Source organism: Antedon mediterranea, chromosome 1, assembly GCF_964355755.1.
Source record: "Antedon mediterranea chromosome 1, ecAntMedi1.1, whole genome shotgun sequence".
Lineage (NCBI taxonomy): Eukaryota > Metazoa > Echinodermata > Crinoidea > Comatulida > Antedonidae > Antedon > Antedon mediterranea.
The window spans coordinates 36262559-36287816 of record NC_092670.1 but is presented as its reverse complement, the minus strand read 5'-3'; the positions used below and the strand labels follow the sequence as shown (position 1 = coordinate 36287816).

Below are 25258 nucleotides of genomic sequence, written 5' to 3'. Positions count from 1 at the left end.
TTTTAACCAATGACAAGCGAAGTTATAGACAGTTAGCAATCACAAGCGAATAAGCCATCGCTTGTGATTGGTCAATTCACTTGCGTTGCGTTACGTCCTTGTGTTGCGTCGTTAGTTAGTGGATAAGCCATCGCTTGATTGGTCAATTCACTTGCGTTGCGTTACGTCCTTGTGTTGCGTCGCTAGTGGGAACCACGCTTTGGCGAGCGAGCGAGTCTCTCTTTTTGACACAGCGCCACCAATTTACCGAAGCCTAGAGAAAAAAGCAGACAAAAAAAAAAAGAAGAGAGGTTGGTAAAAAGATAAACAAAAGAAAACATTTGGACTACTAAAATGCTAAAGAGATAGATAGTCTACTGTAGTCGTACTACCTTCCGAAGTGTTTAAATAATAAGTGTGTATTTCCTTCCGAACGTCAAGTTTTTCCTTTAATCATTTCCGATTGAAGGCCTAACTAAGCTTTTGTAACTCTGGCCGATCAGAAGTCGAGGAGCCGCAGCGTATTGTATGCGTTTGTGGTCTCCTGTTGTTGTAGGCCTAAAATTAAACACCATTCATGCAAAATGGCTGGAAATTCGTGGAATAAAAAGGTGAGGAAAACAATTTGATTAATGTTATTTTCTAGGCCTAGGATAGACATAATTATAATTATTAAATTGTCATTATTTTATATTACCTGATAATAATTTAATTGGATTAAATGAAAGGGAAAAAAATGCGAAAAAAATATTGTCATGTCAGTATAATGTGTAGGCTAGGCCTATTTCTATGTGTATAAATAAATCAGAGATGTCCATTGTCTGGAAGTCGATGGTTTTTGGTTAAGTTTAAAGCAAAATCATTGTTTTTGTTAATTGTTTTGGGGTAAATATCAAATTATAAAGCATCATATTTTAGGATTGATTTTATAAATCTATATTTTTTATATTTTCAATACATACAATAATGTATGATTTTATTAAATTTTTTTCAGAATTATCTAGACGGAAGCAAAATGAAACAAGTGAAAAAGATTGGCGCTGTGACTCAGTTTGTTTCTAATGTCATTCATTTCAGTTCTCAATATGGACGTGAGAATTCTATTGGATACTCCATGACCAACCTGGTTGGAGAACCAAACTTATTAAACCAATATGGCGACTACACACAAGCAGCGGTGTTGGTACGTTTTAATAAGTGGAGCTGTAATTTGGTGGTTAACATGCTTGCCTTCCAATCCCAAGGTCCGGGGTTCAATCTTGACCTCTAGTGCCAGCAGAGTTGTACAGTAACTCACAATTCTTTCTTAAACTCCACTCCCAGAAGCCTCAAGTTAGTGCAATAAATTATAAATAGTATATCCATCCTGTAATTGGCGAGTTTGTGTTCACTGTTAGATGCGTACTTATTTATTTCAACAATAACAAATTTTTAAAATATGACACGTAGCAAATATAACTTTGCGCCTCATATTCTCGTTTTCAATAAAGTCCATATTGATAACCAAATTCATCTCAAATGTGTCTTTAAAGAAATGACTGTAGTAGCCCTTTGTGTAAAAAGATGACGGTACCTACTGTACTGTACCAGTATCTTTCTCATGTTTTTGTCATTCATTCCTAATGTTGTGTGTTTATGAATCCATTTATTAGTTATTTATTTATCATTATCATTTGTTTAAACCATGATTTAGATACTGTACTGCTTGGATAATGTACCTTGCCTACTGTAGTGTAAGTGAAAATTATCCTTATTAATGTAATAATAATAATTTATGATATCTATAGAGAACTTATGGGATTTGGTGGTTGACGGCCCCCTCTGCGCCCAAAGTAATTGACAGCCAAAGAACAAGTTATGCAGGACAGGACTTTGTTGGTGAGTTTTTGTGTGGTATCCCTTGAACTTATTAAATGAATTAAAAAATCAACATCGTTGACACATTTTTAACCATACTTTCCCGTTAATCCGTTGATAAACACAAATAGTGTTTATTTATTATTTCATTCTGTTGATCAAGTGGATCAAACAAGGATAAAAACACAGAAAAGTACAAAAAGCAATTTATTTCCACTGTGGTCACTAAACATTGCACTGTATTTGCAATGCAAATCTTTAATTGATATTAAAACCATTCAACTGACATTCTCAAAATGATGGTTAAGACAGTCATTCAATTGTGTATTAATTATACGATATGCTAGTACACAACTTTAGCCACAACATAGAATAACACTTATTAATATTTGATTGATCATCTTTGACGTTGAGTCAACCACTGTAGTATCTAATAATGTTTGGCTGTCTGAGCACATATCATTTTGAGTAAGGTTACAAATTTACCACCACCTTTTATTTAAACAATTTCTACAAATGATATAATTAATCTATTGTCAAATAACCGTTTATTCAGCATTGTGCAGAAGCATGATGCAGAAACAAACTCTAACATTTTTAGTTAAAGGATTTGCTGGCATTAAATCCAGTCAAGGTTTCCTTACTCACTATACAAACTCTACTCTCTTATCAGCATTTATGCAGTGTTGCTGTTGCTGTTGTAAACTCTTTATCAAGGGACAATATTGTTTTAACCCCTCCCCCCCCCCCCCCCCTCAATTTCCTGTGCTGCTACCTGCTATTCATTCTATAATAAAATTAAAAATTACCTTTTGTCTCATTACTGATCGTATCTGATATGGTCGTTGTTTTCATGTTCCGTAACTAGCTACCTTTATTATTCATTTGTCATCATATTTGCTATATGCCATACAGCTGTACTTTTTTCTGTTATTCATTTATTTCAACTTTTATCTACTGGTTTTATATATTTTTTTATAATTTCTTTATTGTTTAATTAATTTATTTTCTTTATTTATATTTTTTTTCTTCTCTTAATTAAAATTTGTAAAGGCAATCCTGTCACAAGATTATAATCTTTTTGGGATTTGCCTTCGTCCATTTTTTTGTATTATCACTTGCCTTTTGTTTTTGTTACTTTTGTCTTCTGGACGTTCATAAATGTGAATTGAATGAATTGAATATGGTACTGTATTCAAATAAAGCTCTGTCTACACTATCAAACTAGTTTGACAAAAACTGTGATGTGTCCAATTATGGTAGTGATATGTTTAAATATGGTAGAGATATGCTTAAATATGGTAGTGCTATGACATCATCATGTCTATATATGGGCACATCACATTGTTTTGTCACAGTATACAGTTTGATAGTGTAGACAAAGCTTAACAAGTAAATTTTTCTTGTTGTTGCAGATTTATGGTTTGAAACTCCTGTGTATCCTAGCAACATTGCCTTCTATGAGACGTACCACCCTGGGGCAGTTTATGAAGTCTATGCTTGTAATATAACCGATAAAGATACTAACGAGAAGGAGAATATTAGGTATGTTATTTTTTATTACAGTAGAGCACAGTGCTACTGGACATTCCAAGGAGCAAACATAGTTGGGGAGATCGGACTTTCAGTGTTGCTGGACCTAGGCTCTGGAACCACCTACCCTTGAACATTAAACACACATCATTATTGAGTCACTTTAAGTCACTACTCAAAACTCACCTTTTCTGATTTTTTACAGCGCCATGAGCAATGAATGTTGGAATGGCGCTATATAAATCGAACGATTGATTGATTGATTGAACACTCCCTTTTCAGGATATATGTTTTAACACTTCGGCCAACCCCTATTAATGGGACAACGCATATTGAAGACTTAAAACACTTTGGTTTGTTGTGTCCCGGGCCAAAGTTTTTCCCTTAAAAGTATTTTACTGTATTTTGGTAATAATTATTATTCATTTATACTTATTTTATTTTAAATCTCATAATTCAGAAATGTTTACAACTTTTCTTGTATAGGTGGGAATGCCTGTACAGCTGCTCTGAGATGTCAGCCATCAACCAATTCCGTATTTTCAAACAAAATTTAAAGAGCTGCTCTTTTCCAACAGCGTAAGTAAACTCTCTCCTAATACCGTAAATAAAAATAGAAACCGTCTCAAAATATACATTATTGAGGTCTTAATTATTTTCTAATCTATAAAATTAATTCTTTAAAAAAAAATCTGAAAATGGGATATTGTGAGATAGACCTAAAGGGTGTATATTTGTTTTTCCCAGAAACTGTACTGTACCATGTAATATTTTTAATTTGAAACAAACATCAATTCATTTTTATTAAAACTGTCACGGCATAGAGTAACAAGGTTAAATTCTAAACATTTTGTTAATAAAGCTCTATAAAGTTCTTTCTTCAAAAAGATAATACTATATGCTTTTAAACTTGACCTAAAGCTTGGTTCCCACTAGAACGTAACGCAAGGACGTAAACGCAACGCAAGCGTTTTAACCAATGACAAGCGAAGTTATAGACAGTTAGCAATCACAAGCGAATAAGACATCGCTTGTGATTGGCCAATTCACTTGCGTTGCGTTACGTCCTTGTGTTGCGTCGCTAGTGGGAACCACGCTTTACTTCTGTCCATTGTTTTATCTGGCTTTCTTTTATAACCATGAGTAATTGTCATTTTGTATCTTCACACTCTAAAAAATACAATTGTTTCAGGTTGCATACCATTGTCTCAACTTCCAAGAAGTACAATAGCCGTTGTTTTAATTTTTGAGATTTTATTGTTCTATTATACTGTACCTAATTTGGTACACCAGCTAATTTCTGAAATTTTGATCTGCAATCCAAAATCAATCTAGGTTGATATTACTAGATGTTGTACCGGCCTAGGGTTGAATAGCCATGTCTTTTATGCAAATAATACGATATTTATTATATACAGGCTATTACGTGTAGTTTTCAGACACAGACACTTAGACTATTACCCAGAGATTGATGCTATACAGTTAGTAGGCATCACATCAGACTCGCATGATGGAACAGGTAAGAAAACTTATTAAAAATATCCACTAATAATTCCTGTATTATAGGTCTTTCCCAACTGTTTTTGTCTGTTGCCGTCAAATCAAATCGAACGTCAATGTTTTATTTTCATGCGGCTCTGTGCATATCGGTTGGCACCTAGCCACGTGGAACGTTGTGAAAACGAAACACTGACGTTTGATTTTCCGCTGAAGTGTCATCCACACCTGGGCGCAATTCAGCCCGGTAGGCTGCAAGTCGCCGGTTATTCCCCCATTTACATTAATATATTTTAATGTCACTGGGGGAGTACTCTTCTTGAGTTTTGTTTATAAATTGTGTGAGCTTGTTTATAATTCCCATATAATAATCATTATATCATCATAATTTATTATACAGATATAGATGAACTATACAATGGCTTGCAGAAACTGGGAATTTCAAAGGCAGATGAAAAGCCATCAGATTTACAATCAATAAGTATAGAAGGGGCTGGCTTTAATGGTGGATTTGATATTCTACCGGTAAAATGTTCATTATTTAATCCTAATTATCTACATTCTGACCTAACAAATAAACAGTACATCCTTGGGGAGGGGAAATCCCCTAAATTTGAGGTTAATCAATTTTTTAGGGGGATGGTCATACTCAATTTTCAGGGCAAACCCCTAAAGCTATGTCTACACTATCAAATTAGTTTGACAAAGAAGTGTGATGTGCTAAAATATGATAGTGATGTGCTCAAATATGGTAGTGATATTACATCATCGTGTTCATATGGGCACATCACATTTATATATGGAAACGACATATATATATATATATATTTATTACATAGCCATGTAAATACGTGAAAGTGATTGATTGAAACTGCATCACATGACTACTGCTGCGAGGATCGTAAATCGTATATATCCTCGAGAACGATGACATTGACCGAGTAATTTTCGCGTAATTATCGTGTCCCTGTCATTAGTCATATAAATTATCGAGTACGATGATATTGACTGTGTAATTTTCGTGTGGCAACACCCGCGTTTGCCAATAAATAAACAAAAGTCATCTAGTGGGTCTTGAACTCCCGATGAAATTGTCACTCCATCACAAGACAACGCTTCATGCGCTGCGCCACGGAACTTGCTTGAAGAAATTACTCAACTAAACTATTTAAACTATGCATACATAGCGCCCTCATTTATTATTAGTCCTCCCTGGATGAAACACCGTTTGTGATTGGTTAATACTCACAGTAGTAACCGGTACGCGCGCGACGCACTAAACATCCGGTGATTCGGCTCAAAGAGAAGACAAATTATTATTATTTATTCGGCCTACCTGATAATATTATTATTATTGATGTAGGCTTATTGATGGAAATTCTTCTGTTATTATTTAAACGACCTAGGCTAGTGAATATTTAATTGCCAAGGAATCATTAATTAGTAATTATCTGTATATTATTCTTTGCAAGGTAAGGTGTCTATATACTAGGCAGCTTGTTTACAAACGATACAAATAGGAGGCCTAGCCTAGCTTCACCCGACCCAGCAGACTTGTTCCTTGACTATGTAATATAACAGATATCGCCTTTTATATCAGTAAAATATAAGATTTAACATCCCCTCGGGATGATATTATGTTCTCGGGGAATTATATATATCCCTCAGCTGCCGCTTTGGCAGGCAATATCTGTATAATATATATCACCTAGTCTAAAGCTCTGTCTACACTATCAAACTTTATGTGACAAATAAATGTGATGTGCCCATATACTGTATACACACAATGACATATCACTACCACATTGTGAACATTTGATAGTGTAGACAGAGCTTAACTGATCTCCATAATAGCCTACTGCTTCATATAATACAATTTCAGCACCACTGCCATGTGATATATATTTCTATTCAGCATAGTATTCATAAACCTAAACATAAATGTTTTTTTAGGCAGAAGTGATCCAGTTAATATTTCAGCATTTAACTGTTGTTGAGCTTTGTCAAGTTGCGTCTGTGTGTCACCTCTTCAAGAAGAATTGTTATGATTCCCTCCTGTATGGCCAGCTTAACATTCAACCATATTGGTCTAAAGTAAGTGTTAAATCATCTTTATCATAGTTGACTAATTAATTAAAAGACTAGTTAATTAATTAATGGTTATTAGTCTTCTTTCTCTCCAATATGTCTAGGCTCTATGAAGCGTCTATCAAACCTGCTTCAGTTCGGTTTTGGCAAATAAAATCAAACCTCAATTTTTTGTTTTCACAACACACCATGCGGCTATGGACATATCGATTGGCTCATAGCTGTATGGTGAAAATGAAATTTGCCAGAGCCGGACTAGAGCAGGTATGAAAATGAATAAGTCTGTACAGTATATGCATTTACACAGCGTTCATATAAGGCATTGAAAACCTGGAAAATCATGGAATTTTAATTATAATTTTTTGACTATTAAAAGTACATGGAATGAAATATAGAAACTATTTATACAAGTATTTCTCATGTAAAACTCATGGAATTTTGGCTAGAATACTGTAGTCAGGGAATTCAAGTTTTTGTTTTTATAATATAATTTTTGAAACTTGATTTGTTGAATTTTTTTGTAGTTCAACAATTCTGCCATGGACAGTTTTTCATCACGATGTAGACAACTGAAGCATCTGAGCCTAGCTTGGTGTGGTAACTGGGGGACGATAACTCCAGAAACATTTGATAGGTATTTAAAGTATATTTAAGGTGATTGCTCTACAGTATAAAAGTATATTTATTTATACGGTAGTATGATAATTGTATTTAAGTACTATGAAGTAGCTTTGCATCAGGGGGGGTGAGAGCGTAATTGGTAAGGTGATTGCTCTACAGTATAAAAGTATATTTATTTATACGGTAGTATGATAATTGTATTTAAGTACTATGAAGTAGCTTTGCATCAGGGGGGGGGGGGCGGGAGTGGGAGCGTAATTGGTAAGGTGATTGCTCTACATTATAAAAGTATATTTATTTATACTGTAGTATGATAATTGTATTTAAGTACTATGAAGTAGCTTTGCATCAGGGGGGGGGGGGGGGTGAGAGCGTAATTGGTAAGGTGATTGCTTTACTCTGACATAATCTTGTACTTCATTTTATTGTACACTATTGAAAACACTTGCAAGTATTTCTCAGGTGGGACTCGAACCCACGACCTCCAGATGAAAAAAGTGGTTGTAAAATGATTTTTGATTGGTGGGTTAGAAGCAATGGCAATTACAACCACCCAAAATCAACTAGTAACAAATGCAATTTACAGTAGATAGCTGTTTTTTATGAGAATTGTCATCACATAAACATACAGTACTGTATATTAAGCTCTTTCTACACAATCAAACTGTATGGGAAAAAAATGTGATGTTCTGATATATGGACACGATGACATCATATCACTACCATATTTGGGCATATCAATACCATAATTGCACACATCTTTTTGTCCAACTAGTTTGATAGTGTAGAAAGAGTTGTGTAAAAGATCAGAATAACATGCCCATACAGTTTCTTTTATTCATGTATTTTTTTTACAGTTTTTGTTTACCAGTTTTAAAGTTTAATATGTAAATTTATCCTTATTTTATACAATTTCTTGATTATATGCAAAGTTTTAAAATCTTCCTGTCCACAGATTCATTAAGAAGTGTGGAATGAATTTAGAACGTTTACAGCTAAACTGCTGTACGTTTCTTAGCGGTGAGAACTTGCAGACTATAGCAGACACATGTACACAGTTAACGGGTAACTATTCTTACAGATCAAGGGGGTAGCGCTCAGGGTGCATGCCCCCCTTTTGATAGCTAAAATAAAATTGTGAAATTTTTTTTGTTTACATTTTTGACAGACTATTAATATTATATGTTACCACTCCCCTTTAAAAAAAATCTTTGATCCACCCCTGCAAATGTATTTAGAGTATATTACTATAGACTTAAAATATTGACATCTAATTCATAAAACACAAGGAGTCATTCGATTTAAACCCGGTTATGTGGTTGTACAAGATAATAACTGATTAATATATATACATATTCAAATTAAGCAAACCCTATCCATTAAAATAATGTAATATTTAAAAATCTATGTTATGTAGTAGTAAATCTACCTATTTGTTTAGAAATAAGAGTACGAAAGTAGTACCTGTCTGTTTAAACATATAGCTTACATTAGGAATTATGTTTTTATAGTTCATTATACAGTATAAACATTGTCAGTTTCAAAAAACTTGTATGCGATTGTTGTTAAAATCTCCCACAACAATTTGCCGATCCTTCGTTATTGCCACGCCACTTGGCGAGAAGAATTCCCCGTCTCCCGCACCTTGTTCTCCAAAACATGTCACAGAGTTACCCATAGCATCAAGAATCTGTACACGATTATTTTTCCATTCCGTTACCGCTATAAAGCCAGTACGGTCAACTGCTATTCCCATTGGCTGATTAAATTCTCCCGGTCCACTTCCCTCTGTACCGTACGTACAGCAATACGTGCCTTGTTCATTGAAGATCTGTACGTTGTTGTTTTGAAAATCTGTCACTGCGAGTTTACCGTTTGGCATTATTGCGATACCGACAGGATCCGTGAATTCACCCGGATCTGTTCCTCGCTTACCAATATCTTTCATGTGTTTCCCATCGGCGGCGAATACCCGAATGCAAGCATTTTGCCTGTCGCAAACGTAGAAACAGGTAGAGCTGCAGGCCACGCCCCAAGGTTTGAAATTACATTTCGTGTCTAACATCACATCACGTTTGTGCTTACCATCGTTGGCTGTCATTACTTGCACCTGGTGCCCGTCTGTATAGCTACATACCAAGTTACCGATCGGGTCAGTAGTAACTGCTGTCACGCCATCGTCAACCATTAGATTGACGCTGTTCAGTTTATAAGACGCAGAGAATTCCCCATCAGGCGAAAAGATTTTGATTTCATTCGTCTTGCTGTTGGCGATTGCGATTTTGTCTTCCTTAGTGATACATAGTCCTAGCGGGTGGTGGAGAGATTCCTGTGTGAATCCTCTACGACCAAATACTAGAGTTGGTTTCCCCTTTTTGCTGTAGTCTGGAAGTGGTGAGTCAGCCATGGCCTTCTCACCTAAAATATAACATAACATTAGAACATTGTCTAAAATAAAACCTATTAAATGAATAGAATAATATATTCAATTTATTTTTAAGCTCTGTCTACACTATCAAACTTTATGTGTGAAAAAAATGTGATGTGTCTACTGTATATACTGTATGGACACAATAATGTCATATCACTACCATATTTGGGCACATCGCACTTTTTTGTCAAACTAGTTTGATAGTGTAGACAGAGTTTTAGTCTTTATTTGCTGATCACCATTACATATAAATCAAAATGTTTAAATATTACTAACAATAAATCAAATTTTGGTGATAGTTTCTTGTCAATTGTAAAAAAAAAAAATCCTCTTCTTTGTAAAGAAGAAAGTCACGTTAATCTATTGTTTTGCAAATTGCAGTTGTTTTTTTTGCTAATTAATTAGTATTATATTTCTGTAAGATTTTAATTTTAATTCAGAGGATTTTTAGGATAAGATTAGCCAGAAACCTGATACTTTGTAATTCTAAAAATGTCTTGTTGTTTGAGTTTGTCATCAAAGATTCTATTTTTCACATGAATAGATTTAGAAGTTGAATAGTTGATACGCCTCAACGATTTATATAAATGAATTGTGGCGATAACTTCGCTCAACTATTTATTTTATGGAAACTTTGGTATTTGGGACAAGATCCAAGTTTATTTGAAATTATTATTTGAAGATAAAGTAAGCAGTATTGTTACTGCAGTAAAATATAGTTTACTTCAGTAATAAATGTAAAAACAATCCAAATTACTCCGTAAGCTCTTTCTACACTATCAAACTAGTTTGTCAAAAAAAGTGTGATGTGCCCAATTATGGTAGTGGTATGCCCAAATATTGGTAGTGATATGACATTATCATGTCCATACAGTATATGGGGACATTACATTTGTTTGTCATATAAAGTTGATAGTGTAGACAGAGCTTTATTATGAACATGTAAAATGTTATCAAAGTTATTTTTCTTTGCAGTAAATAAATTAGTAAATGTATGATTAAAATCCAAATTCTCGCATATCTTTAATTTTACATTATTTCATTCTACAGTGTTTTCTATTTTGTCAATCTGATATTTTCCAATATTTATAATATTTTATGTATTTATTTATGATATCCTAGGATCCAAAAAATGCACATATCAAAGAATTGTGAGACCTTAAGCTCTGCTACACCATCAAACTTTATGTGACAAAAAATATGATGTGTCTATATATGATGTCATATCACTACCATATTCTGGCATCACTACCATGTTTGGGCACATCACACTTTTTTTTATAGGTGATAGTGTAGACAGAACCGGCCTACTCATATGGTGATGATATTTATAACATTGATATATCAAAATAAAAATTATTACTGTGAAAAATACAATCATTTAAATCTGTTACTGCATGGAAGAAAAATCACTTTTTTTCAAGCCATAAACCCATCCCCTTCTAACAGATGCCAATCTAAATGATACTACAGTACAGTATGTATATTTTAGACTAGCAAAACTAATGTTTTAAATTAAATACTAATTATAGGTCTAAAACCATCAAAATCGCAATTAGTTTTTGAATTAATGAAAGAAAATAATTGACTTACGGTACTTGGTATTTTGCTTCGTCGATGTTTATCACTAATGCGTATAGTACAATATTCTTGACTAAATGACCCCAGGCTTAGCTGCATTTGTTCTGTTTACAAAACCTGTCCAGGGTATTATAAATAGTGAATTGTATCCCATACAAACCAACATTCTTGGCACCCTGCCAACATTTATAATCAATAGATGGGACAGTTATTTATTGTAAAAAAATATATAAAATAAATTTTGTCCGTATTATGAAACATTTTTTCTTAAATGATATTTATATATAATTCTTTTTATTGTAGTAGTAGTACTTAATATTAATATTGTTTATTTGATATATATTTATTATTATTATAAAATTTTGCTTATTGACTATGTAAGAGTATATATTTAAATCACCTATTTTAGAAATGGTACAGTCCATTTAATACTATCCAGTGTATTTTTAATTTGTTTGCCAAACAATGCTGAATAATAGATAATATACAACACAAACAAAACAAAAAGGTTATCCAGAAATACTATTCATGAAAATTGCAACATCAATTTGCGTGACCTGTTTTTTTAAAAATTAATGATGACACTTGACCCCATAACTAGAGATAAGTTATTATTAAAGATAAAATAGGCACAAAGCTACACAGAATACAAAATGTGTGTGTGTTTAGGTTTATCATTAAAAACTAAAAGCAATTGACCAACGTTAGTATAGATAATATATTCAAACAAATAACTATGATTAAAGATAATACAAGTGTTCAACTGTACTTAAATGGTGCCTATTGTATGTTTGTTGTAAATTAGATGAGTGTCAATCTTTGGCATGAGTGGTCTGAGAAATCCAAACTTTGTAGATGTAAAATGATTATAAATAAGATAAAGGGACGGAAATGTATCTTCTAGCAATCTTCATTCATTCTCGGCAACTCTACTTGCATCTGTATGTTCTGTCTTCTGATTTATTCCCGCCTCTCCCTCCTTATCTTCCCTTCACTCTCCCATCCATTCCCTTCACTCTCCAATCCATTCCCCAGTGGGCAAAAATTGGTTGAATTAACGTTAATTCAACGTTATCTGCAAACGTTGAAATAACGTTGAAAAAGTGGTTGAAAATGAAAGTTTGCCTCAACGTAAATGTCAACGTTGAATCAACATAGAAATTATCAACGTTGAAACAACGTTAAAATAAGTAACGTTGAAATAACGTTGAAAAAATGGTTGAAAATGAAAGTTTGCCTCAACGTAAATGTCAACGTTGAATCAACATAGAAATTATCAACGTTGAAACAACGTTAAAATAAGTAACGTTGAAATAACGTTGAAAAAATGGTTGAAAATGAAAGTTTGCCTCAACTTAAATGTCAACGTTGAATCAACATAGAAATTATCAACGTTGAAACAACGTTAAAATAGGTAACGTTGAAATAACGTTGAAAAAATGGTTGAAAATGAAAGTTTGCCTCAACGTAAATGTCAACGTTGAATCAACATAGAAATTATCAACGTTGAAACAACGTTAAAATAGGTAACGTTGAAATAACGTTGAAAAAATGGTTGAAAATGAAAGTTTGCCTCAACGTAAATGTCAACGTTGAATCAACATAGAAATTATCAACGTTGAAACAACGTTAAAATAAGTAACGTTGAAATAACGTTGAAAAAATGGTTGAAAATGAAAGTTTGCCTCAACAAAAATGTCAACGTTGATTCAACATAGATTTTCAACGTTGAAACAACGTAAAAATGTCTACGTTGAAATTATCAATGTTGATTCAATGTTGAAATTATTAACGTTGAAACAACGTAATAATTAAGTTGAAATGAAAATTTGCATCAACGTAAATTTAAACATAGATTTAACGTTGAAATTTGATTTGTTGAATTACTATATCCAATTTGAATCAACGGTTTTAAAGTAGTTAGTAGTAAAGTTACTGTTACGTCGCAGAATCCATCAATAGAGACATTTTATAAATACTGTATATCTTACTAATCTTTAATTTCTATAAAAACATAAAATAACATTTAATCAGGTGTTATCAAATCATCAGGCAAAATCCAAGCAACAATCAAATAATGTACGTCCTCACTGACAGTTCTCAGGTACCAATGTTAAGTATAAAAAATATACTAATAACCAGTTTGTAATATGTTTGCCAACTAACATGATTGAATAACTATAAATATTCGCTGATTACAGTAAAACACAATAAATACAACACACGTCACAGGTGCCTTGTGCTAATGTTGCAGAAGTCCAAATGATGGCAATAACACAATACTGTAATTGCATTGTTCCGATTAGTCAATAAACAGTTGCCTCGATTCCTGTGTTGACATTGTCCTATGCTTTCCAAAAGTGTGGCAATATTATTTTTCCAAACCTGAAACAAATTCAATCAAGTTATTGTAGTTTTAAACAAAAATAATACAGTAAAAAATTAATTGTTGAAAGATTTATTGTCCCCAAAAAACATGAACAATGAAGATTAATACAATCATACTTTGAATACCTTGCCATTTTGCAATTTTAACAATTTAGATATTCACTTGCCGTAGAAAATAAACAAAAACAATAAAGATTTCACTTACCGTATTTTCCGGAGTATAGGTCGACCCCAAGTATAAGTCGACCCCCAACTTTGACCTAGAATATCGTTGATTTTGGTATGACCTGAATATAAGTCGACCCCCAAAATCGGCTAATAACACAACTTACTTTAAAGTTCAAAGAAGGCTAGAAATGTATGAAATGTGGTTGTTTGTTTATACAATTATTAAAGTGTATGCCTAATCAATATCGGACGGACGTAATCACAACGGCTTCGCCGCCGTCTTCGCCAGCCTACAATAAATGACAGCGATGTAGCGTTACAGTACTTGCCATCAGCAATGTTTTTTCGCGTCACTCGAATAAATTAAAACGAGTTTTTCGTTAGGAGGCTTATTATTGTACAGGCGAGTAGTTGTAAATCGCGTTATCTGTAAATGTACACGCGCCGGACTGAGGAGAATTTATTTTATGAATAGACATGCGCAGTAATTGTAATTACGAACAAACAAACAAACTGCGCATGTGTATAGATGAAAATATCGCGGAATAACAAACATGCTGCATGGACATTCCAACATCGTGTAGTTCGTTTTGTGGTGTGTGTTACGATGTTTTCGCGAGTGAATACGAAGCATATGAAACACAAACGAAAACTATTTATTCTTAATTATTTTAATAAAAGCGTAATATAAACATCAAAATTAATCTTTGTTATATATTAATAGTACTTGTACCAGTACTTGTTGGAGTTGTATTATTTTGTACAATGTAGGTATTATTAAATTGAAAACTCCTGTGAGTGATTGATGATAGGCCACTGACCTTGCTAGGCCTTGACAGCTGACGGCTTTTGAACGAATTTTTTCGGCTTGATTTTTTTCAAAAATCGCATGGTCGGAGTATAAGTCGACCCCCCGATTTTGCAATTAAAATTTTCCCACAAAGTCTCGACCTATACTCCGGAAAATACGGTAACAAAAATACAAAATAAACAGTACATTTAACCAAAAACCAATTGTTTGTTTAAATTGTCCCCCTTTTAAGGTACAAATGCATTTTTTTAAATCTAATTTTTGGTCAAAGTGAACAACTCTATAGTGACGGCATATTCAACAAAACATTTAAAAAAAAATTGTTCAGTTCAATTATATCTGTAACACATTGTTCAAAAATCATACTGTACATAAACAAAAATTCAATTCAGAACATCATTTCACACTTACACGTAAAATATGCAATCAATTCAATTTATATGTAAATAATATTGCAACACTGTATTAATATTTACGCCGTGGTTAGGACTCCGGCACCGAAACTCAACTGCCCAGCGTTAGGGAATCCGACACGCTATTGCGCATGCCCAGAGCAAGGTAATCGGCGATTCTATTTTTGTCTACAACAGACCAAAGCGTGGTTCCCACTAGCGACGCAACACAAGGACGTAACGCAACGCAAGTAAATTGACCAATCACAAGCGATGGCTTATTCGCTTGTGATTGCTAACTGTCTATAACTTCGCTTGTCATTGGTTAAAACGCTTGCGTTGCGTTTACGTCCTTGCGTTACGTTCTAGTGGGAACCAAGCTTTACAGCGATGGATCATTTTAATAGCTGCGCCACGGCGAACTAGCCGGCCTACATGCCTACTAATACTAGTAGGCCTACCAGCTAGATCTGACCATTGGGCCTATTTATTTCGTAATTAAATTTGCTTCATTCATATATAAACTTTATATATTTATGAATTATAATTGCATGACTAGTTTTATTTTTTATGATTTTTCAAGTACAAAATAAAAGATTTCATATAACGCATTTATACTGTACATAACATCATGCAATCGTATACAAGTTGATTTGTTGACAGCAGCCGCCGTGCGGATGTGAAAAAAAAACAGAACTGTTCGGGAGAAGTCGGTGTCGCAACGCTACGCTACTCATTTTCGTACATTTCTTGAAATACGCAAGCTGATTCTTATCAATATCATAATAATTATTTTAACGCGTGGCGTAATTATTAATTCATGTATGGCCTAGGCCAAGTTTCATCCATCGCTCTCTCCCCCGCGCGACGACTAACTAGGCCACAGCAAAGATATCTTTGGCTACACAGTACATCCCTAGTTAACACTCCGACTCTCGGGTAATGTGGTGCGCGGTCTGTGGCACTAGTGCAAGCTATAATTACTTCGCTCTGGGCATGGGCAATTTAGCGTGTCGGATTCCCTAACGATGGGAAGTTGAGTTGCGGTGCCGGAATCCTAACCACGGCATAATATTTATTCAATTCAATATTAAAGTTAAGAACTATAAATACCAACCTTTTGTATATAAAAATATTGATCATCCATTAGATTTTTCTCGTTTGATTCACATAGAAAAGATTATAGGCCTACATGTACTTCATTATTTTGTACTCTAGCTAGGCATAGGCCTAAGGGCCTTAGCTAGGCCTACAATCTGAAATAAAGAAAGCGAGTAAGTTTAACAAATAGCCGTCCTAGGCTAGCAGCATGTGTTTGTATATTAACACTAATAATAGCATTAGCAGCTACTGTAGACAGCCTAGCAGAAAGCTAGCTAGGCCAACTAATTATATATTATAATGTTATATTTATGTATACTTTTGGATATTAAATAAAGAAAGTATTGAACTAAAAGGCCTAAAATACATACCATTTTATAACCATAATAAGTACAGTACTGTAGTTATCCTTGGCAAGGCAAATGTTTGCCCTTTGACATGCATAATACTAAATGCTTCCACTAGGCCTAGTGAGTGAATTCAGTTCATCAGTTTGGCAGCCTGCCTAGCCTACCAGGCTATAGCCTAGCTAGCTATGCATGTGTGGCCTACTAGACCAGAGGCTATAAGCTATTGATAAGGGTGAAATAGTCAAGCTCAAAGCTTATAAATTAGTAGATTACAAATAAAAAAGATTGTTTTCCTACCTCAAAACATACTTATTTGACAATTTCAATGACGAGCCTTTTTTTTCTACACACCACTTAAACTACTGTAGGCCTAGCCTACGTCGAAGTAACTGAAATTACTGACACCAGTTTCAAAATTTTATCAATACGAAACTAACCAATGACAAGCTCGTATCTTATGAAATTTGATCTTGCATGAAAGGATCATTCAATTTTCAACACAACTTCTAGAACATTTTTGTATTTATACAGAGACAATAATATTTGCCAATCTAAAATTCCTAAATAACCAATAATCATTTGTTTTACAATAAAGGATGATAAAATAAACCGCCAACTGAAATCTAATGTTAATTTAACGTTGAAACTTCAATGGCAACGCACTTAGTATTAAAAAATTTAAGTATTAAATATAATTTATCTTTAATTTAACGTTGAAAAACAAAAATAATAATTGTTTGAAAAAACAACATAATTTCAAGAGTTTTTCAACATTGAAAACATGTCATTTGAAAATGGCAACTGGATTTCAACGTTAAAATAACGTTGGAATAACATTGAAAAACAAAAATAATAATTGTTTGAAAAAAATTATTAGTTAGAAATACAATGTTATTTCAACGTTGGATCAACATTGATTAATTAACGTCAATTACTAGTTAGAAAGACAATGTTATTTCAACGTTGGAGCAACATTGATAAATTAACGTAAATTTCTTGTTAAAAATACAATGTTATTTCAACGTTGGATCAACATTGATAAATTAACGTAAATTACTAGTTAGAAATACAATGTTATCGACATTGATAAATTAACGTAAATTTCTAGTTAAAAATACAATGTTATTGCAACGTTGGATCAACATTGATAAATTAATGTAAATTTCTTGTTAAAAATACAATGTTATTTCAACGTTGGATCAACATTGATAAATTAACGTAAATTTCTAGATATAAAGACAATGTTATTTCAACGTTGTATCAACATTGATAAATTAACGTAAATTACTAGTTAGAAAGACAATGTTATTTCAACGTTGGATCAACATTAATAAATTAACGTAAATTTCTAGTTAAAAATACAATGTTATTTCAACGTTGGATCAACATTGATAAATTAACGTAAATTACTAGTTAGAAATACAATGTTATTTCAACGTTGGATCAACATTGATAAATTAACGTAAATTACTAGTTAAAAATACAATGTTATTTCAACGTTGGATCAACATTGATAAATTAACGTAAATTTCTAGTTAAAAATACTATGTGATTTTAACGTTGGATCAAACATTGATAAATTAACGTAAATTACTAGTTAAAAATACAATGTGATTTCAACGTTGGATCAACATTGATAAATTAACGTAAATTACTAGTTAGAAAGACAATGTTATTTCAACGTTGGATCAACAATGATAAATTAACTTAAATTACTAGTTAAAAAGACAATGTTATTTCAACGTTGGATTAACATTAATAAATTAACGTAAATTTCTAGTTAAAAATACAATGTTATTTCAACGTTGGATCAACATTAATAAATTAACGTAAATTTCTAGTTAAAAATACATTGTTATTTCAACGTTGGATCAACATTGATAAATTAACGTAAATTACTAGTTAAAAATACAATGTTTATTTCAACGTTGGATCAACATTGATAAATTAACGTAAATTACTAGTTAAAAATACAATGTTATTTCAACGTTGGATCAACATTGATAAATTAACTTAAATTTCGAGTTAAAAATACAATATGATTTTAACGTTGGATCAACATTGATAAATTAAGGTAAATTACTAGTTAGAAAGACAATGTTATTTCAACGTTGGATCAACATTGATAAATTAACTTAAATTACTAGTTAGAAAGACAATGTTATTTCAAAGTTGGATCAACATTGATAATAAAACGAAAATTTCTAGTTAGAAATACAATGTTATTTCAACGTTGGATCAACATTGATAAATTAACGCAAATTTCTAGTTAGAAAGACAATGTTATTTCAACGTTAAATCAACATTGATAAATTAACGTAAATTACTAGTTAGAAAGACAATGTTATTTCAACGTTGGATCAACATTGATAATAACACGTAAATTTCTAGTTAGAAATACAATGTTATTTCAACGTTGGATCAACATTGATAAATTAACGTAAATTTCTAGTTAAAAATACAATGTTATTTCAACGTTGAATCAACATTGACAAATTAACGTAAAACATTTGTTTGAAAAACAATGTTATTTCAACGTTGGATCAACATTGATAAATTAACGTAAAACATTTGTTAGAAAGACAATGTTATTCCAACGTTAAATCAACATTTATTAATTAACCTAAATTACTAGTTAGAAAGACAATGTTATTTCAACGTTGATTCAATGTTTATTACTAAACGTAAAAAAAATAGTTAGGGAAAAAATGTTATTTCAACGTTGATTCAACGTTTGAAATACGCTGACAACATGATTTCAACAAATCAACTATATTTCAACGTTGATTCAACGTTGAAATTATGTTCTGTGCCCACTGGGTCCCTTCTCTCTCCCATCCATTCCCTTCACTCTCCCATCCATTCCCTTCACTCTCCCATCCATTCCCTTCACTCTCCCATCTATTCCCTTCTCTCTCCCATCCATTCCCTTCACTCTCCCATCCATTCCCTTCACTCTCCCATCCATTCCCTTCACTCTCCAATCCATTCCCTTCTCTCTCCCATCCATTCCCTTCACTCTCCAATCCATTCCCTTCTCTCTCCCATCCATTCCCTTCACTCTCCCATCCATTCCCTTCACTCTCCCATCCATTCCCTTCACTCTCCAATCCATTCCCTTCTCTCTCCCATCCATGCCCTTCACTCTCCCATCTATTCCCTTCACTCTCCCATCTATTCCCTTCACTCTCCCATCTATTCCCTTCACTCTCCCATCTATTCCCTTCACTCTCCCATCTATTCCCTTCACTCTCCCATCCATTCCCTTCACTCTCCCATCTATTCCCTTCACTCTCCCATCTATTCCCTTCACTCTCCCATCCATTCCCTTCACTCTCCTATCCATTCCCTTCACTCTCCCATCCATTCCCTTCACTCTCCCATCCATTCCCTTCACTCTCCCATCCATTCCCTTCACTCTCCCATCTATTCCCTTCTCTCTCCCATCCATTCCCTTCACTCTCCCATCCATTCCCTTCACTCTCCCATCCATTCCCTTCACTCTCCAATCCATTCCCTTCTCTCTCCCATCCATTCCCTTCACTCTCCAATCCATTCCCTTCTCTCTCCCATCCATTCCCTTCACTCTCCCATCCATTCCCTTCACTCTCCCATCCATTCCCTTCACTCTCCAATCCATTCCCTTCTCTCTCCCATCCATGCCCTTCACTCTCCCATCTATTCCCTTCACTCTCCCATCTATTCCCTTCACTCTCCCATCTATTCCCTTCACTCTCCCATCTATTCCCTTCACTCTCCCATCCATTCCCTTCACTCTCCAATCCATTCCCTTCACTCTCCAATCCATTCCCTTCACTCTCCTATCTATTCCCTTCACTCTCCCATCCATTCCCTTCACTCTCCCATCTATTCCCTTCACTCTCCCATCTATTCCCTTCACTCTCCCATCCATTCCCTTCACTCTCCCATCCATTCCCTTCACTCTCCCATCCATTCCCTTCACTCTCCCATCTATTCCCTTCACTCTCCCATCTATTCCCTTCACTCTCCCATCTATTCCCTTCACTCTCCCATCTATTCCCTTCACTCTCCCATCTATTCCCTTCACTCTCCCATCCATTCCCTTCACTCTCCCATCTATTCCCTTCACTCTCCCATCCATTCCCTTCACTCTCCCATCCATTCCCTTCACTCTCCCATCCATTCCCTTCACTCTCCAATCCATTCCCTTCTCTCTCCCATCCATTCCCTTCACTCTCCCATCCATTCCCTTCACTCTCCCATCCATTCCCTTCACTCTCCCATCCATTCCCTTCACTCTCCCATCTATTCCCTTCACTCTCCCATCTATTCCCTTCACTCTCCCATCCATTCCCTTCACTCTCCCATCCATTCTCTTCACTCTCCTATCCATTCTCTTCACTCTCCCATCCATTCCCTTCACCCTCCCATCCATTACCTTCTAAGGTTTCTCCGTGCCTCCTCTCTTCCTCTTTGTTTCTTCCTCTCCCCACCTCTGTGTCCCCTACATCACCCTTAACACATTTTCAACTTCTTGTTTCTGTATTTAATGATCTTAACCAGTACCCATTCTTTTTTCTAGAATTGGATTTCCAGGCTTGCACACAACTAACAGGTGTTAGTTTTGGTTGTTTATCATCCCTACATTGTCTACAACGGTTAAACCTGTACCGCACAAACCTCACAGACAATCAAGCTTGTTTCTTATTCAAGTGAGTTTCTAAATTAAAATATCCAACAAGTTAGAAATGAAATACAACAAGTAATGCTCTGTCTACACTATCAAACTTTATGTGACAAAAAAATGTGATGTGCCCTTATATGGACATGATGATGTCATATCACTACCTTGGATACATCACACTTAAAAAAAAATTTTCAGCTAAGCGATATTAAAATTAGTCTATCCTGAATAATAAGAATATGTTACTTTTTAAAATTTCATTTCTATGGTGCATTTAAAAAATCGCCTTATATCTAAAAAAATCAGATACCTTTTACAGCTTAAGTAAGAAAAAAATTCTTTTATTTTTACAGGAATTTTCCTGAGTTGGAACACCTGAATTTAGGGTCTGTATCAGGTATTCAGCACTTTGATGTTGTGATGGGGTCACTAGGTCATTATTGCAAGTGAGTAATAACCCAAAGATTTATGTTTTTATTTGTTTTCATCAGTCTAAGTCCTGACTTCTGTGGTCAGGTGGTCAGAGGCTTGCCTTCTGATCCTATATGACACTGGTTCGATTCTTTATTGAGTGAAGTAAGGCTACCATTTAGAATCCATGGATTTACTTATCCTGTAATTGTGAATACCTAATGTAAGATAAAAAAAAATACCGTATTTACTGTACTTGTTTTATTTTAATGCTTAGTAATGTTGTTCTTTCTCAGGAAATTAAAGAGTTTAGATCTTTGGAGAGCAAAGACGTTGACTAATATTGGACTAGGCTCCCTGGCTAATGGCTGTCCTGAGCTATTAGAACTTGACATAGGCTGGTGGTAAGTACTACATGCCTCAAGCAATGACGTTTAGCTTGTTCAGACCTAGCAGCCTATAGTAAGGATATCTTCACGTTATGAATCATATTATTACTGTAAAATGTATTTATATATTCTGTGTTCTAATGCTATAGAGTATCACGGTGCTGACGTCACGACGGTAGGTGGCGCTGCGTGGTTACTAGCGCAACCAAAGATGCGTTCAGCCTGCCTTAGTGACTCCAAGGTCACCAATGGTTTGAAATAGGCTTATTGAAGTAGTCATTTTAAAACTTAATAATTTTTATTAAAAACAAACTAAAATTTTAAAAGATCACTAAATATTTGTTTTTAATAATCTATTTATTCTTCAACTACAGTTTAAGTTTAAAAAAATCAAGCTAAGATGCATAATTTGATAGAAATACAGATCTTTACTGTTTATCAACATAGTAGCGCTGAACGCATTGTTTGGTTGGCTAGGAACCATGCAGCGCCCTCTATCGTTGTGACGTCACACCGTGATACTCTATGTCTACACTATCAAACTGTGACAAAAAAAACTTTGATGTGCCCAAATATGGTAGTGATATGACATCATCAGTTTGATAGAGTAGACAGAGCTTTAGTGCAAACAAGTTAAAAACAGATGCAGATGTAGACATTGAATATGAACATATTCGTTATATTTGAATATGCATAATGTTTTTGGTTATGTTTACATTACCACCACAATACACAGTTAACCAAAGAACTTATAACACAAGAATCTCTTGTTCTTCAATTTTCATTCAAAACACAGTATCGGAAGTACAGGGTTAAAAGGTCAAACTGGGCAACGCCATTTCACAGCATGGAGCAGCGCCCCCTCCAAACTAGGAAGTCAATTACTCTACCCCCCCTAGAGTATTAGCAGATCCCCTCTATGATTTTGACTTTCTAATTTGATGCGGGCGCCCTACTCCATGGCTCACAATGGCGCCACCCATAGCTCTATTCTATCCCACAATGCCTTTCGAAATTGTTACGCGCTTTGTTTTTTTTTTATTTACTATTACAGCTCTCAAGTAAATAGAATCGAGATCTTGGTGACAAAGTGTAGAAAACTTAAGAAATTATATCTAACTTCAAATAGGTACACTCCAATAATATTTATTTACTTATACTTACTGATATTTTAAAATGAATAAATTAATTAATTTTAGAATGAAACTTTATGATTTTATATGTATTATGAAAATTAAATGTAGGCCTATATGTATGATAACCTTTGCAGACAAAGGTAGTTCAGTGGGACCCACAATAACATATCCTGATTTTCATATATTGTATTAAAAAAAAATGGTTTTTTTTCTTTAGGACAATAACAGATAGAGATCTGGAAGCCATCGCTGCCAATTGTCAAGACCTAGAGCAATTAGACCTGTTAGGAATGAGGTATATTAGCCCTCATAGTCTGGAGAGGTACAGTATTTTTCTTTTTCCATGTTAGAATCTTGACCAAAAGGCTCACTTCTGTTGCTTGGTTATTTGCAGTATATAATATATTGAAAATGCATAGGAGAAAGCTTTAGAGAGGAGCATCACACAGACACCCCATCCCCTCCCCCTTATATTTCACTTTAAATTAAAAAAATTATTGCCTTCATCATGAAATGTGACCATAACCCATTCTCTTATACACAATATGCTGAATCCACCCAAGGGGGAATATGTGAAAATAGAACTATGTATCAACTACAATTATAATAATACCCATTATATAACACATGGTCTCAGATGATTTTTTTTTTTTTTTTTTGATTTCTTTCTTTATTCATCCAAAAAATACATAAACATAACATTATAATATAAAACATTAAAATAATTGGATAAAAAGGAAGAAGAGAAAAGGCAACTTCATGCCTATCTAGCTCTACTCCCTGGGTGAACCCCATGAAAGAAAAAATTAAACAATAAAGTGTAAAACCTTGTCATCATAATCCCTTCCAAATCATTAATGAAATGTGTTTTTTTCTCTAACAGAGTACTAATTAAGTGCAAACGGCTCATATTTGTTGATATATCATTTTGTGAGCAGATAACTAAGGCCGTCGTAAGCAATCTAGAATCACAGTATCAGAACGTAACTATCAAGAAAAGTTTCAGTCATCCATCCTGATCCTCTATCATTAGCTGTTGAATCCAGATGTGGAAGTACCTAGGCTAGAAAAGGCACTCAATTTTACCTCAGGGAAGCCTCTAGCCGTATTCACCAATCACACAATTCACATGTTCACTTCAATTTTAAATTGAACACCACTTAAGTGAAATCCATAAATATTTATTTACTTAAGTGAAATACTTAGTATTTAAAGGAAATCTCACTTAATTGTAATTGGTAAATATGTTTTCACCATTCAAACTTTGGCAAGGAAAGCAGCATTAAAATAAGAATTCTTCTATTAAGTGAATACCATGCTTAAATATTTATTGACTTAAGTGAAATACGTATTTAAGGAAAATTCTTCACTGAAGTGTGATTGGTGAATACAGCCACTGAACCATTTTACTGATAATGCCTTCTCATAAAATTGCCAGTTACAGAATTTACTGATACTTTAAAAAGTATGCAAAATTGTTCATGTGGGTAAGATAAACAAGTAAATGTAGATAAGTAAATTTAGTACTTTGGTACTGATGATGAATTTTAATAATACAATATTGATTGTGCAATTTTTTTTATGGCAAGGCAATTACCGGTGCTTGAATATGTTTTATGTTAATAAATTGTTTATATTGTTTTTTTTAAACTAACATTTTAATAAATACTATGCATTACTCATGGAGAGTATTGTGTGTGATTTTAAAGATATTGTAACGTTTCCATGCCTCGTTTCCATGCCTCGTTGTTAGCGGGTTCGGCGTCGGTGTTATTCCGACGACGATAAGTAAGTAATATGACGTACAGAAGCACAAACTACAATCTGTTACGAATTCAGGGGGTGCTTTATTCTTTTCA

General features: G+C 33.9%; 2 protein-coding genes and 1 long non-coding RNA gene across 4 annotated transcripts; 1 reads left to right on the top strand and 2 right to left on the bottom strand.

Moving 5' to 3' along the window:
- LOC140049673 (F-box/LRR-repeat protein 4-like) lies at positions 1 to 25258 on the top strand. The gene is made up of 16 exons (XM_072094653.1): positions 1 to 590; positions 974 to 1162; positions 1767 to 1857; positions 3252 to 3381; positions 3856 to 3948; positions 4788 to 4888; positions 5267 to 5391; positions 6820 to 6960; positions 7479 to 7588; positions 8531 to 8640; positions 21362 to 21491; positions 21817 to 21909; positions 22171 to 22278; positions 23318 to 23392; positions 23617 to 23721; positions 24283 to 25258. The coding sequence occupies exons 1-16, from the start codon at positions 564 to 566 to the stop codon at positions 24416 to 24418; spliced, it is 1764 nt and encodes a 587-aa protein (XP_071950754.1). The 5' UTR covers positions 1 to 563; the 3' UTR covers positions 24419 to 25258.
- Positions 8635 to 11675, bottom strand: LOC140049747 (uncharacterized). Its single transcript, XM_072094715.1, has 2 exons — positions 11605 to 11675; positions 8635 to 9993 (listed from the first exon to the last, which is right to left on the bottom strand). The coding sequence occupies exon 2, from the start codon at positions 9980 to 9982 to the stop codon at positions 9116 to 9118; it is 867 nt and encodes a 288-aa protein (XP_071950816.1). The 5' UTR covers positions 9983 to 9993; positions 11605 to 11675; the 3' UTR covers positions 8635 to 9115.
- LOC140049928 (uncharacterized) lies at positions 13162 to 17183 on the bottom strand. 2 transcript variants are annotated; one of them, XR_011845338.1, is made up of 3 exons: positions 16819 to 16894; positions 16464 to 16602; positions 13162 to 13972 (listed from the first exon to the last, which is right to left on the bottom strand). It is a non-coding gene; the product is annotated as an uncharacterized lncRNA (long non-coding RNA). The 2 variants fall into 2 exon arrangements; XR_011845335.1 differs by lacking the exon at positions 16819 to 16894 and adding an exon at positions 17095 to 17183 and having other exon boundaries at positions 13164 to 13972.

What these genes read in the sequence shown, in the direction of transcription:
- LOC140049673 (XM_072094653.1), top strand. Translation starts at nt 564, where the DNA reads ATGGCTGGAAATTCGTGGAATAAAAAG. An exon ending in ACACACAAGCAGCGGTGTTG is followed by an intron (nt 1,163 to 1,766) that starts GTACGTTTTAAT and finishes TGATATCTATAG; the next exon opens with AGAACTTATGGGATTTGGTG. An exon ending in TCACTAGGTCATTATTGCAA is followed by an intron (nt 21,910 to 22,170) that starts GTGAGTAATAAC and finishes GTTCTTTCTCAG; the next exon opens with GAAATTAAAGAGTTTAGATC.
- LOC140049747 (XM_072094715.1), bottom strand. Translation starts at nt 9,982, where the DNA reads ATGGCTGACTCACCACTTCCAGACTACAGCAAAAAGGGGAAACCAACT.